Consider the following 15,680-nt stretch of genomic DNA (forward strand, 5'->3'; position numbering starts at 1 on the left):
GAGGGCGATGGTGCCAGAAGTGTGGATAACTGTGGCCAGGCTGAGAGCGCGACCCGACACATTCGGACACGCACCCTTACGCGTGATGGCGGAGCAGACGGAGGGTCAAAACTCCAAGTCAGCGTTATCCGCTCGCAGCATGAATCACTCCTGCGTGATGGGTCTGGGGTTCGAGTCCCGCTTGGGGTGCCTTGCAGTGGACCGGAGTCCCGTCCCGGGTGTGTCCCCTCTCCCCCCCAGCCTTGCGCCTCGCGCTGAAGGGTTGGGCTCCGGTTCGGCCCGACCTCACTCGGGACAAGCGGTCGTAGACATCGCGTGTGCGAATTTGCAAAGAAAGACCTGAAACATATGCTGTAACACATACGGAACTTTAAACGAAGAAGATTTTCAGTCTTCGGTATTTTTGGACAGGGGAAATGGGACATAGATGAAAACTTAAAAAAACTGGGAAATTGACAATGAAATAAATATACACGCGTCGTCCTTCACTTACGACAACCCAAACTTACGATGGCCGTCCCGTGAACCACATTATGTTGTTCTCGAGTCCTGACTTTCGATCGTAACGTCTCACAACAACCTTGACAGGGCAGCGCGGAAATACAGCATAATAATAGTAGTGCGCTGTATTTATATCAGGTCTTTTATCAGGTCTGCGCTGTGTGCTCTGCCCTTTACTCATTTTTTAAAGCAAATCCAAAACAGACATAAGACCTCATGGTCCAGGGCGTGTCACCCACCCCCGGCATTAAGGGGACAACGAGCCAGTCCAGCACCCCGACGTAGTTTATGCACCGCCGGTTAACCCTTTATTATTCAGAATATATCCAGAATGAGCTTTATTGCCAAGTATGTTCGCACGTACAAGGAATTTGTCTTGGTGACAGAAATTTCCACAGCACAGACAGAATGACAGTGACAAGACACAGATGAGAAGATAGAATATGTGAATAAAGGATAAAAAATATAGAAAAATATAAAGTACCCAATATACAAAAATAGTCACTAGACATAACATGTATGTACAGGTATGTTCTATACAAATGCAAGGGAATGTGAGTAAGAGATATGATGTGATAAATAGATATAATTATAAATATAAATAGCGTTGTGCATTGCACTGATTTACTCTCTGGTAGGGATTCAGCTGTTCATGAGGTAGATGGCCTGAGGAAAGAAACTTTTCTTGTGCCTTGAACCCTTCAGAGAACTACGCCGTTAGCTGTGCCAATACACACACGATGACCCTACTTCATACGTGTCTCTGCGTTGACCAGCCAGCAGACAGCTTCGCGCTTAACCTCCTCTTTCACATGGAAATCCGATATTTCGTGCCCCAGCGCTCGCATTGACACGCAAATCTCCATCAAATGCTGAAGACAACTAACAATTAAAAACAAGTTCTTCGCTTTGCTCCCACGGACCAGAGACGACGCCCAGCCCGGAGGCCGGGACCGGAACGAATCAGCATGCTTGCAAATCGCAGGACTCGCGTCGCCGCTTGCCGTTGAGCGAGATGGTAGCTTGACACGATAGGTCGGGGGGGGGGGGGGGGGGGCACTCACTAACTGTTGAGCCAGGGTTCAACATCAACTGTTGTCCGGCTGTCTGGGACAGATAATTTGCTAAAATTTTCATACTGAGGTCAGGTGGAGTCGCGATACCTGCTGGGTGGACAGCTGGACCATAAATAAACGTAACAATATTCAGAAATTCAATGTACAACGACAACCGGCATCATAATAAAGAAACTGCGTGATGTCACTTGCATTTCCGTCACGAAACTGTTTTCTCACCAGAGCGCACAAATTCACGAGAAACAAAGGGAAATGCGCCTAAAACTTTGCCACTCAGGCCGATTTCCTTTAAGGAAATAGGGTTGGTCGCACTACATAATTGCGACGGTGCGCAACTGTTGGCTGGCAAACGGAAGACGCAGCGTATAATGAGGTTTTCTGGAGCAGGAGAGTGTAATGGAAGAAAAATGAGATGTAGAACAATGAAAGAAAATTAGGACACATTAATGAATATTTATATCTACATGGAAATAACTGTTTCCTTCTATGAAAGAGTGAAGTTGCCCTGAAATGAACCACATGCTTGACCGACAAAATCTTTTTTTTAAAACACGCTTCTATCTTATCACATGGAACGTGTAATTGGTAAATTCGACTTCCCGCCTATTAAATTATATTTAACACCTGGACATTTACTTATTTCTGACACGGTTGGAAATTATGAAATGTCTCTGTAGACGTTACGATATTAATGTCGGGCCATAGGAAATACACTAGGAGGGCGAGGGCGAAATGTCTGCTAAATTCCACCTTCCCATCACACCCCCCACCCGTCTGGCACCATAAAGGCCCCATTGGCGGCTGGTGTGACGTGTCCGGGTCCAAGCTGCCGCGGCGCCGCTGATGATGAAACGACGGAAGAGTGGAGTTCTGGACAGCGGGGGGAAAGGGGGAAACGACACAAACACACACCGCCTGCCCTCCACGCACGCGGGCTGCAGTGCCGAGTGCTGCGCGACACCACGAGGGACGCATCCTCACCCGCGCAACGGAAGCTCCCAGAACCATGGCGACACCAATGGGTTCAAAGTGCATTATTTGACAGACGCGGGAGCGAGGTGGACGACGGTATTCTTCAACGGTTGAAACGAACAAACCGCAGCGGTACAACGTCCTGCTCTCTGGATGCGCCGCTCGTCCCTGTGCCGCGACCTTAGACACTGGAAGTCCCAGCGCTCGCTTCGGGTCCCGTTCTGCCCCACTTTCTAAGAGAGCGAGGTCATTCCGCCGGACCCGATCCCTGGGCCCGTTTGGTTCCGACTGTCTGCTTTTGTTCAGACGCCGGTCCCTCGCGCCTCCTCGAGTTCGCACGCATCCGTTTTCCGCAGCAAGTCCGCATCTAACCGAAGACAGCGAGTTTGAGATCCAAAGCACGGCTCTCGTATTCTACTGTCGTCCAGCGTTCGACACTCTTTCAAAATTGTTTAAAGGAAAATCCTAAGATAGGATGGAACCAGGCTACTCAAATTCAGGGTTCGAAGGTTCCTTTCTGAAAGCAGAAAGTCCCAGTTTGGACATGAATTTTGAGGTCTGGACTATTTCTGCAGACTATTTCTCCACTTTGGCAGAAAAAAAAAAAAATAATAATAATTACAAGGACAGCAGCTGCTTTAAATGGGGCTTTTCTCTGGAAATATAAGTTCAGAATAATACATTCCATTTAATTGTTTGTTTGTTATCTATCTATGTCTATTTACAGTATCTGGTTTTATTGATGAAGAACAGAATAGCACCGGGTCACCAGGAAACTATTCCTCTGATCATGCAAATTATAACAATAAGTCCATATAGAGTAAGGGAAGACCAGTGTAAAAGGAACACATGGTGAACATAAGTTGAAGAGAACATGTGAGACCAGAGTGCGGGACGAGGACATTCGAGGACTGAATGCGACCAGCGTCCCCACACTTACCTGCGTAGGACCAGTCGATGTCCTCTGCGAACTTGCGCTGTGTTCTGAAGTATCCATGCGTGACGTTGGCTGAAACCATAACAGAACAAATCAAATTCATGTCTACAAACCAAATACCGCACAAGCAAGTCCCCCCATCCATCCAAGTATTTAGAAATGCTCATGTTCACTAAAAGAGGGGCGACAAGTTGTGTTAAGGGCATTAAGAACATGGACTTGTAACCTGAAGGCTGTTAGTTCAGGCCCCACTCATCACTACCCTTAAGTAAGGTACTGACCCTGAATTACTCCACTCAGAGCACACAACTGAGTAAGTCTCATAGGACAACTGAACCAACTATGTAACGTCAAAAAGTTTCGCTCCAGATCGCAGCACATTTTTCCTGCTGTCACATGCCATGACCGTGTTTTACACTCATTCAGCAGTGTGAGCGCAGCTCCTACACCAAGAGGTTTTAGTGGGCAGCCAAGCACAGCCCGACTACACACCATACCACGGTAGAGGCAAAAGACACTGATGACATCATCGTGGCCATCGACATTTCAATGAGTTTCGTCCCCAAGTCCCTCTTCAGGGCAGCAGTCAGCAGATCCCTGCTGGGTCTTTGGATTCCAATCCCAAAAAGCAGTCCTGCAGTTAAAACCTTACATCTACATAAGTGACTTACCATGTTAAACTACTTACAGTGATTTAACAGCATATTAATTTCTACTGTATCAATTCAGGGTAAGTACCTTGGTCACAGCTGGAGGGGGGATTCAAACCGGGGTCCTTTGGATCCCAAGGCAGCTGCTCTAACCACTACACCACCAGCAACCCCAAGCAGGTTACATACCATGAATTGCTGTAGCGACAAAGTCCAAGTGAACAAAGGAGTAAAACTGAAAGTCCTTCAGGTATGAGTTCTTAGGTACCATCCAAGCAGAAACACACAAACAAGAAAAAAACAGAGCTGGTCAAGGCAAGAATGCCTGGAAGGAGGGCGGTTGACCACCACAGCTCTTCACTCAGCAGCAGAGGACTGAGGGCCGTACCAGTCCGCTCCCCTGTACCTCTTCACCGTCCATGTCCCTTCGATGGACAAATAAGAGCGTCTGAGGCTATAACGTAACCCCAGAAATGCAAAGTCCTGAAACCGGACAGCAGCGTGTGCCACCCTTGGTGTCAGGAGGTCTCCCTGTAGTGACTGTGACCGTGCGTACGAGGACACGCACACTCACCGACACACATGCGCGCGCGCGCGCGCACACAACAGGGGCTCGTTGCGTGAGTTTTCACCCCTCCTCGCGCTGGAGGGCGGCCAGAGGAGGCGGCAAATCGATCCAAAGCAGCAAATAATCTCACCGTTAAAACTGCTCGAAGGCTTAACACACATTCGTAACGTTCTTCGGTAAAACACCAAGCGCTTTTAGAGGCGCAGCACAAAACCAGGCATTAACAATATGTCACATTATTACTATTATTACAAAAATGACATTATGACATTCTATGCAATCGGAATCAAAGCCCTTACCACCAAATACTGTATTGCACTGTACAGTCATTTTATAACAGCGCATAACGCTGAATACATAACAGGAACAACAGGGTCAACAGCGAGGGAGTCGGCAGTGGCAGGGAAACACACTTTACTCTCTACCAAATTACCCTTCAGGGAGACGAGAAATATGATTCTCTGGAGGATCTATGTTATGTTATGTGTGTGTGTGTGTATGTGAGAGAGAGAGAGAGAGAGAGAGACGCCCCCAGAACACCCTCAGACCACCCCCAAACTCTGGGGCAGCAGGGATTTGTCTGAAGAGGGGGACCCTGTTTCTCTAAAATCACAGCCTGAGGAAGATTAAGAAGATTATCGCAACCCATGAGGGGGGAGTTGAGGGTGTCCTGGTTCAGACTGTCGACTGAATCTGCGGGCGACCGAGTTTCGGCCCCATGTGTTGCAGCGGGCTGAGCATCCACTTTGTGGACAGTGAGCTTCATTCTCGGGGCGTAAACTGTCCACACTGGAGTGGACAGAGGAGGAGTGTGTTACCCTGGTAATGAAGTGACCTTACTGTGGGATTATCAGAACAGCTCCTCAAGAGACAAACTGGAGAAGGCAGAAACTGCACAAGTACAGTGGTATGAGGTCAATCCCAGCACAGTCCTGTCCCCATGAGGACAACCAGGGACAACACAATATTATCATACTAACCCCAACCATTTATTCATGTAGGAACTTACGGTTACAGTGATTTACCCATGTATACAACAGGGTCAATTCAGGCTAAGTACCTTGATCAAAGGTGCTGCAGCAGGAGGTAGAATTCAAACCTTCAACCCACACAACTAGAGGCAACGGCTTTGACCACTACACCAGTGTTCACCTACGATTACCTTCGGACGACAGCAGCCATCGCGCCTGAGAGCGCCACGTACCGCGTTACGGTGATGTACACGCGTAGAACGTTGAGGAGCTCAAACTGGAGCCCTATGTCACCCAATCAGCATGCAGGGTGCGTCAAACCCAACTCTGGGCAAACAAGCGGACCTTGTCGTGGCTTCTCGCCATTGTGACTAACGTCCCCGCCCCCCACCATTGCCATGGACACAGATTCAGGGGCTCTCCTTTCAGCACAGGTCCCTAAGAGTTTATATCATTTTAGCGGAGGGAGCGGTCGGACCGCGGCTCTCCAAGCCAGCATTACCGCTGAACCCCTTTGAGCAGCACCGTCTTTTGTCGTTTCACACACAATCGCTGCGATTGTCGGCCGTCTGGGTAACTTCAGACGCTTCCTGAGGTCGGAGAGGAGGGGGGGAGAAAAAAGAGAAAGAAAGAAAAGAAAAAACTCTCTTTTCACCCTCTGTGCAATTTTCGTCGGGTCGTGACTTCCCTGGCGAACCTTTCCAAACATTTACAGGGGGATCGCGGATGTTTTAAACAAGAAGGACATTTAGAATGCTGTTTACAATAGAGCTGTTCCAGAGGACGGCAAAAGTGCTCTTCGCCATCGCGGACTTCAATAATTTATTTACTCAAACCCTTTTTTGCAGAGTTTCAGCCCAACAGCAGCAGCTTCCTACTTCAGGAATGGACCGTGGACGCGCCATCGGGATTAGAGCGCGCTTCCGTCGCTGGTCTCGCATCAAAGCCAAAAGGTTCTAGGTTATTCCGGTCCTGCGGGGATCATATTTCGTTTTAAATCGAGAACCCTGAGGACCGAGCGTTGTTCGAGCTCACATTTACACTTTGTGCGCCACGGTAAAGTCATGACACACATAAAGGGGACTGTGAGAACTCGCACAGCCGACTGACACTGGAGTCAGAACTGGGCTCTCGCGTTGGCAAGAAGAAGCTCTTACATAAGAAACGATTGTTCCTGCTTCTTCAGCCATGATGCCCAGAGCAGAGTGACCAGCAAACCCGATCGCTCCTGCGAACTACTTTCGGGTCCTCGTGTCCGTGAAATAGTCGGGACTGGGCTTGGCACCGTTTCACACAATTGCGTCATTACGGTGTTACGTCCCACAATCGATCCCCTCTGGTCTTGGCCATCACGACAAATATTCCATTATATCGTCGGACCATGTTTTCCCCACCGTGCCACTGTATCCCAGCGTCGTCTACTGACAACTACGCGCCCGTTTAAAGTAACTTCGCTACGAATAAGATACTTGATTTCGGTATGTGAAGCCGGTAAACGTGGCATGTGCCCCAACTTACAGCACCGTAAAGTGGAAGATTTTCTGCAAAACTTTCACTTTTCAGTTCCCGCTGTAGCGCTTCCATAAACTAGCCATGCCTCTTAGACCAGAACACAAACATTTCACTGCAGCACATAACTCGGGCTAGTTGAGTCTTGCAACTAATAAAGTTTAACTTAGTGGAAAGATTTACCGTCCTGCATCTGGACTGCAGTGCGGTGACAGTCGACAGGATGCGTCCCATGATTTTCATCCAGCGTAACTTGTACTCTCTTTTTCGTTTTCCAAACATGGTTCTCCTCCCAGAAGGTAACCCTGTATTATCACTTCTAATTCCATGTGTAAAACAACAAAAAAAGCCTGAAAATCGGGGACGCTACCAAAGGTCTTACAGCCAACACTAATTGCTAATATCTTTTAACCTGATATTCTTCCCAATCCTATCGCTCAGCCAGAAGGGTCTAGGAAGGTGAGGGCGATTAATAAGAAAAGTAAAACTAATTACTAGAACTCAGAAACTCCATCTGTGTGAAGTCTTTGGTGGCTTCCAGAACCCCAGCGATTAGCTATTTTGGGTGATATCCTAATTGCAGAGGGATTTCAGACAGAATAGAGAATGATGAGAGGGAAGCGATCCAGGCCCGTACTGTCACACTGTATATGTTACCATTACGGTGGAAAACCAGGCCATGGACACAGTAATCTTGGTTCCTGTCCAAGAATTTCTCTGCCCAAGGCATGGGATGAACACATGACACAAAAAGCACTGCAGTGCAAATATTTACAAAAAATAGGCCATTAGAGGCATTTAAATATTTGCTATTAAAGTTCTCCTTAACCAACAGAGACAGCTGAAGACACTAATGGTGCTGCGCAGGTGTTCAGCAACTGGAAAAATAAAATGCATTTAGACATAGATAGACACAGTTTTAAATTCACCGGGGCAGCTGGTAACATAGTGGTTAGAGCAACTGCCTTTGGACCCAAAGATCACATGTTTGAGCCTTACCTCCTTGTAGTATCCTTAAGCAAGGTACTTACCCTGAATTACTCCAGTAAAAAAAATTACCCAGCTGTATAAATGGGTAAATAATTGTAACCTTAAGACTGTAAGTTGCTTTGGAGAAAAACATCAGCAAAACAAGTGAATGTAGTTAAACGCATTCATTTTCCGGACCCATTTCGCCCAAGATCTCTCCAGCTCACGTACAGTGTAAATGTTCACGCGCCGTAACTTCAAGAGCATCTCCAGACACAGCCATTATTCAGTCGCTACTCCGGCATTGTTTTGCTTGCTTGTGTATCTTATAATATTATTAAGAAAGAAAAAAAAAATTGGTAGGAGGGTATCGGGATTTGCCTATCCTGATTTTTATGCACCTACTTGAACGATGAACCTTGGTGCAGCAAGTGGAAGGGAACAAACTAGGTTTGCTTGAGACTTTCATGTCTGCAGCTATGTCGCCTTCTCTTAATGTAATGTAGAAATTGTACTTTTGCTGAGATGTACGTCACTTTGGACAAAAGCGTCTGCTAAATGAATAAATGTAAATGTAAATTCAAAATCCTGAATGCATTAAAACATCCCAACTGAATCACACAATTACAATTTACTCCTCCCATAATTCCAAGAGGCACAGGATTTGCAGGACTAGGCTACCTGCTTCATGGCAAATTCAGACAGACCTTTGGATTAAATAAGCCTTAGCCACTGGAAACATGGACTGAGATGTGTCCCAAAAAGCATTTGAAGTTGTCCTACAGGGGACTGTGCAACTGTTCATTTCAAAGTGTATGCTGGAGTTCAACGGACAAGACTTTATAGAGAGCTTCTTACTGGACAGGTTTTATTGAGTGAAAGTCAACTTTCTGTTGTCCTCTGGTTTGTCCTGGATGTCCTCAATACCAGATCATCAGTACAATTACAGTATTCATGTAAATGACATCACTGACATTTCTAAACTCATAATAATCTGTACTTTAACAGTTAAAGTTGCTCATAAACACTCATCCATCCATTCATCCATTGTCAACAACCACTTGTCCCGAGCGTGGTAGCGGCAAGCCAGAGCTTCACCCCATCCTCAACACAGGGCGCAAGGCCGAAGGGGGAGGGGACACACCCAGGATGGGACGCCACTCCATTGTAAGACACCCCATCAGGGCTCGAACCCCAGACCTGCATAAACGCCCATCCCTTTTAAAATAGGACGCAATTAATCATGATTAATTATATTTAATGTGGAATTAACTGCAGTTAAAAAAAATGAATAAATTGGTAGCACTACTTAAAACAATGCAGTGGAACAGCTGCAGTACTGATTTTTATCCCCAGTCTCCGTCATCACATCTCAAGTAGAGATCTGTACTCAGTCTGTAGATAAACATCTCATGCATCAGCTTATTAGAAATTCTCAGCAAAAAAGCAAATAAATTTTTTCTGTGGATTTTCAAAAAGCCTCAGTCAGAACCGACTCCATGAGCAAGAGAAAATATAGTCAGAAAAAGACACCGCTGTCCACCCTACAACTGTAATATTTCACCACAGAATGACGACGGGTTCTGTGAATGGAGCAAAATTTGGACACTTGAGCATTTTGATGAATGCGCAAAGAAAGGTTGAGGTCACACACAAGACGGCTCCTAGTGTCTTGGATTGGAAGTCTTTGGCAAGTCAGACTTGAATCTTCAAAAAAGCCTACTTGTGGCTGTGGCACATGAAAAGGAAGCCAAAAAAAAAAAAAAGAGTTCTGCTCTTAGAGACTGTGGGCCAGGCCTTAAGTGGAACTTGTGAGGACATGAGAAGCGCTTTTTGTTGCGCTTCTCTTGTCCTCACAAGTGTCTCGGTTAAAGCAGCTCTTCTACACTGATGGGGGCCTCCACTCATCTGCTGCTACTCATGTCTCTCCGTCAGGAGGGTGGTCTTGTGGGAGGAGGAATGCAGAGGACCACCGGTTTGTGAAAGGAGCCTTGGTGATGGAGGGGCAAGACATTAGAAGGGATGGAGGTTTAGACGAGCAGACAACCAAGACGTTAGATGAGAAAGAGAGCCGTGGTCAGAGAGAGGGAGAGGGGTACCGAGGAGAGTGACAAATTGGGGTAAGGGGCAACAAGGTGCAGCAGAACAAGTGTGGTGAAGTGTCGTCTCCCACAGGCCTGAGTCTCACACTCGAGTTCTTCTTGAATGGGGCCCGACAATCTTTCAGCTGAAGGTCACACTAGGGGATGGGGAGGGTGCAGTGCTGCTTTTGGTCAACCTCTTGGTCTGAGTCCCCACCCACTCTTCAACCATACACAGTCGGACAAAGAAGAGGAGAGCTGAGTGTCCCGCTCACACAACCCTTGCACAAAAGTGAGCGCTGGGGCCCCCACGTCTCTCCGCCTCTAGTGGCCAGTGTACCTTCCCGCCAGCTCACACAAAACAGCCGTGGCACCCAACAGGCGCACTCGCTGGAGGTCACCACCTCAAGCCGTAGGCCTGATGCTTGGGGTCTGTGTCCCGGGGATCCTGCTCCATTCAGGCACCGCAAAGGCAAGGGAAAGACGGATTCAGTATGCAACGCCCAGGGCTTCCAGGACCACGGCTGACTGAAAAGTGTTGAGCATAATGCGGGCTAATCTTGTCGTGAAGTTCTCCTGCAGCCATCCACAGAAGAACAGCATTGTTTTCGAACTCCAAGGAGTGCCAGGCCATTGTGTGGGGTATCCCAGACTGCTCTGCCTATTGTGTCTTAGAGCCGCCTCTGTGAACCAGACGAGGCCTTGTAGCTGGAGCAGCGCTGAAAGGACAGGCGCAGTGCTGTCACTGCATGTTCTCCGCTTGTTCTTGTTCAACTCCTCCCAAAGACACGTGTTTCAGGTGAACTAGTGACTCAAAATTGCTCTCAGTGTGTGTGTTACATTGCTTTGGTGTATCGGTTGGGGAAAAAATTGCAGAGATTGTGGCGTAGTATTATGCCGAATATTATGGTGGCACAGGGTGTAAAGTCAGTGCCTCGCAGCCCCTCAGTTGTTTGATGAGCATGGGTTCAAATCCAGCTCAGGGTGGAGTTTCCATGTTATCTTCATGTTTGCACCCCAGGCATAGAAGGAAGAAGGCAACGGTAAACCACTTCTGTGCCTCTCGTACCCAGAAAACCGCTAGAGTCAAACAACTCGGTGGAACTTCAATCCATCTCGTGTTGTACGTCACCTTGGATAAAGCTGTCAACAAAATGCTACGTAGAAGTCATTCTACACTGCTTCAGAGAAAAGTGTCTGCTGAGTGAATGTAATGTCTTGTTTGCTTTTAAATGTTAATTTATGAATACATGATGCTTTAATAAAATCACATTTAATCTTTATCTTGTAAGAACACCCACTGAACAGCTGGCTAAAAATGTATTCAGATACAGGCATCCCCAATTTACAAGGCCTATATCCGAAATTCACAATGGCTCCAGGCTTGTCGTGCATTTTGAAAGCGAAGGGGAAGTGCAGCAATGTACTGTAGCTGGCGCTAGTTTACCATTTGCTGTTTCCCCATGGTTTCCTGTCTCGTGTTCGCTTTGGTTCCACATGTTTGCGCAGCGTCGGTGCAAGAATGACTGCCAAGGCTTCCCCCTCCTCCATCCACCACAAGTCACATTGCATGAGTCACAACTGTTCATCTCTTCACTCGCTGAGTACAGTAACAGTTCATTACAGTAAACTGGCTGCTATTTTAAATTGTAGTCCGTATTTGTTGTAACATAAATTTCTTTATGGAATATTTGCTGCTGCCAACTGGATATAAGAGAAAACACAATTAGTATCCAAAACAATCTACATAGAAACACACTCAATGTCCTCATTAAGTGTTTGATAATCATGAAGTGATTCACGTTTTTGCATCCAGATCTCACTCTCAGGTTCCTTGGTGTAATGCACTTTTCTGTTGTCTTCTGACACGCATGTCACTTGGAGAAAAGCATCTGCTAAATGAATAAACGTAAGTTTAAGTGTTTCATATCTTGCTGAAATCATGGGTTGATGATTATATAGGTATTTTACAGTGATTTAGTGATACCCAGCAAAGCTGGTTTTAAGTTTTTGGATGTGCTGGGAACGGATTGTTTTTTTTGCCCCATTTCAAATAATGGGAAATAGGCTTTTGGCATTGGAAATTTCAGTATCTGCACCATTTTCAGGAACAGATAATTTTGCAAATGGAGGGATCGCTGTATACTTTTTCCAGTTCAACATCGGGGTGAAATATTTGTGTTCAGTTTAATGTTGGGAAGGAACAGAGAACAGGAAGACCTCAAAGTTAACGTGAGGAACTGCCAGGCACAAATTCTATCCATAAAGGTATTATGGAGCCTTAGAGGAGCAGACCGACTTACTAGCAGGACCACAATGCTAACGATCAGTCTTCGGTGGCCAAACGAAAAAATGACACCACACAAAAATCACAGTGTTCCACCGATGGTGGAAAAACACCTCATCTGCAGCTCTGCGGCGTAGTCCCACATCGACAACCAGATGGCACACAGTTTGGCTTCCTTTCCCATGTGTCTCTTCCCTTCCCACTAGGCTTTGCTACCAAATAAAACGGCGCCCCTTTTGTGCTTCTGGATTCATCGAAGAATCATTTAAATTTCCTAATGAAAGAGTGACTGGGTGAGACTGGAGAGGAGATGTACAGTTGGGCTTTGAGCAGGTACCAGCACGTTAAATATCCCAGCAACACAGCTGATTCACACAAGGCTCCTTTCTCTAAGCACACTGGCTTTGGCAAGCCTTTAAAATCCCTGGCAACCCTTTACACCGAAAAGATTAAAAGAGCCATATGAGGCACCTCCTGGGCTGAAGCAGTGTGAAATAATGGGGCTCAATTCAGAGCGGATGTGAAGAACAGCAAAGACCAAGCAAATGGGTGCATGACTGACATTCAGACTTGGATGACTGCACTCAAGAATGGAAATATTTGTAAAGCTCATCCGCAGAACAAACATGAATCATGCATCATTCACGAGCCTGCATTAAGCGTAGGAGACCCAGAAGAACCTTTCTTGAAAACCCAAACGCAACAAATCAGTAGTTTACACTGCATGATGATGGAACATCCTCCACTCCTGCGTGTGTCTGACATGATCAGAAACACCCAACTGACATGTGGGCAACGGGATTAGTGCACTTCCGTGGATAAAAGCCTTAGGATTTCTGGAATTAGTTGAAACACTCAGCCATCAAGCCGCGTCACCTGCGCACATGGCATCATCAGGACCGCAGCATCGCAGCATCGCTTCCGAAGCGAAGCAGGGCGGTCGGTTGCGAGCGCAGGACGCGACTCTGACAGGCAGGTACACTCTTTTCTCATTGAGTCAGTGGTGTGTGAGAGCCACGCCGCTTTCCAACTGTAAACACACTCATTTGACCACTTTCCGGGTAAAGGAACAACGCCGCGCTACGACGATGTGCGCCGAGAAACCGCACAGAACAATATATAATATTTCCCTCCTCGGAAACGATCCGCTCCACACGAGCGGGATTCTTCGTGGAACGAACGCGCGCCCTTCGCGGCAATCGAATCGATTCGGCGACGCACAGAACAAACAAACAAACAAACAAACAACTTTCACGCAAAGCCCTTACCCATGATCCCGCAAATGCAGAAGAGTTGAGCAGATACCAGGTATCTTCTTTTAAGGGACACTTCCATATTTCTCGTCTAATAAATGGAGCTGGGGGGGGGGCGGCAATGAATATAATATAATATATAATATAATAAAGGTGCGCGCAGGAGCGGTGCGTTCGGCCGGGCGGGTTCACTCCCAAAGCGCGTCCACATGCTAAACTGGGTCCATCGCGCGTCTGCCGCTGCCTCTCGGTGACAGTCGCTCCCGTCCTGCCGGCGCGTGGCTGTGCGGGGCGGCGCGCGGCTGCGCGGGCGGCTCGCGCTGCGCACATGGAGAAAGGCGACATCGGCCGCGTGCGCCACCCACAGCCCGGATCGAGCACCTCCACGCGCACGGGGGAGGAGAGTGAAGCGCTTGAGCCGGAGAAGAACTTGTCAAATTAGAGGACGGACCGTGTGGCGGCTAATAGTACTAATAATAATAATAATAATAATAATAATAATAATAATAATAATGAGCGATTCACCTTTAAAACATGCATCAGTAAGAGTCGGGTCTCACCCTGTAATATTTTGTGCGTTAAGGAGGGACTAATGTGGGGCAGCAGGTGAAACTTGGGGGTCAGGGATGAAGCGCCGCACTCTGAAAGTTTGTGGTTTAAATCCCGCTCCTGCTGCAATAGTCTTGATGAATGTACTTTCCCTGAAATACTACAGTAAGAATACCCTACTGTGTAAATGGTTAAATCATTATAGATTTGATTATCTAAGCACTAAGCTGCCTTAGACTAGGATGTCAGCTGAATAAGGGTTTACACACACACACACACACACACACACACACACACACACACACACACACACACACTGGCTGAAACCACTTGTTCCAAGTGGTGTCGTGGAGAACCAGAACCTAACCCAGCAACACAGAGCATAAGGCTGGAGGGGGAGGGGAGACACGCAGGACCGGATGCCGGTCTGTCACAAGGAATCACAAGTGGGACTCGAACCCCAGACCCTCCAGAGAGCAGGCACAGGCCAAACCCGCTGCGCCGCTGCACCCCCCATAAGGGTTTATAATACAGTAGAAATAAACAGATAGAGAAGGAACGGATGGAAGATTTAGGAATTCTCTGAGATGCACATTATTGTATAATGTCACTGTTACTGTATGAGCTGTGTAATTTGTTTCCAGACTTGATGAAGAACGTTTCAGCAAAGGCCAACTGCTACTCAGCGCTGCCAGCTGACCGGTGTCACTGGACAGCCACTCCAGCCACTGCACTTGCGCTTTTCACTGCACACTGTCTGTACAGCATTAAGGTTCACTGCTTGTCACATGCTATACGCATGGCCAGGCAGGTCAAACTTCATTTCATTATTTCAGTTACTTCTTTTTCATTACATGTCAGCTTCAAGTGTTCTGCTTGTTACAAATTTGATTCAATGCAATCATAAAAGAAAGCGATGGCCTTCTCAGCATGTAGCGTGGATGGTGTCACACGTGGCGCTCAGCTCGGGAAGCCAATTAAGAAGGATGTTAGGAGGCACTGCTTGACAGAAGCTTCCCTTTGTCTTATCCACTCGAAAAGCAGCTGTTGCAGACAGAGGTTGCCAGGACCCGTTTATTTGTCTAAGCAGGACACCATCACTAACATTTCCATAATAGTGGATTATGGACAAAACACAAAGACTCCACCTTCCTACAAAGGACAGACCAGAAACACGACGGTTGGAATAACACAGCTCTGCACACTCCATCGCAAAAGTTGTTTGCCATACTTAACCATTAACTGTGGCATCTATTATTGATCACTACTTCTTGTTGTGTTCCAATAATCGTATTTAATCATTTTTGATAGAGTTAAAGTAATGTAACTGCAACAAGAGCTATCATTTGCTTTGTCC

General features: G+C 46.9%; 1 protein-coding gene across 4 annotated transcripts in view; it reads right to left on the reverse strand.

Moving 5' to 3' along the window:
* ptprz1a (protein tyrosine phosphatase receptor type Z1a) overlaps positions 1–14,068 on the reverse strand; it is a 43,424-nt gene extending 29,356 nt beyond the window's left edge. For all 4 annotated transcript variants that reach the window (XM_029249891.1, XM_018747491.2, XM_029249892.1 and 1 more), the window contains exons 1-2: positions 13,790–14,068; positions 3,490–3,558 (exon numbers count right to left, since the gene is read on the reverse strand). In XM_029249891.1, the coding sequence (XP_029105724.1) occupies positions 3,490–3,558; positions 13,790–13,856 (136 nt within the window). In that variant the 5' untranslated portion in view covers positions 13,857–14,068. The remainder of the gene's footprint in view (positions 1–3,489; positions 3,559–13,789) is intronic.
* Between the last annotated feature and the right edge of the window lie 1,612 nt (positions 14,069–15,680).

Source organism: Scleropages formosus, chromosome 2 (assembly GCF_900964775.1).
Source record: "Scleropages formosus chromosome 2, fSclFor1.1, whole genome shotgun sequence".
Lineage (NCBI taxonomy): Eukaryota > Metazoa > Chordata > Actinopteri > Osteoglossiformes > Osteoglossidae > Scleropages > Scleropages formosus.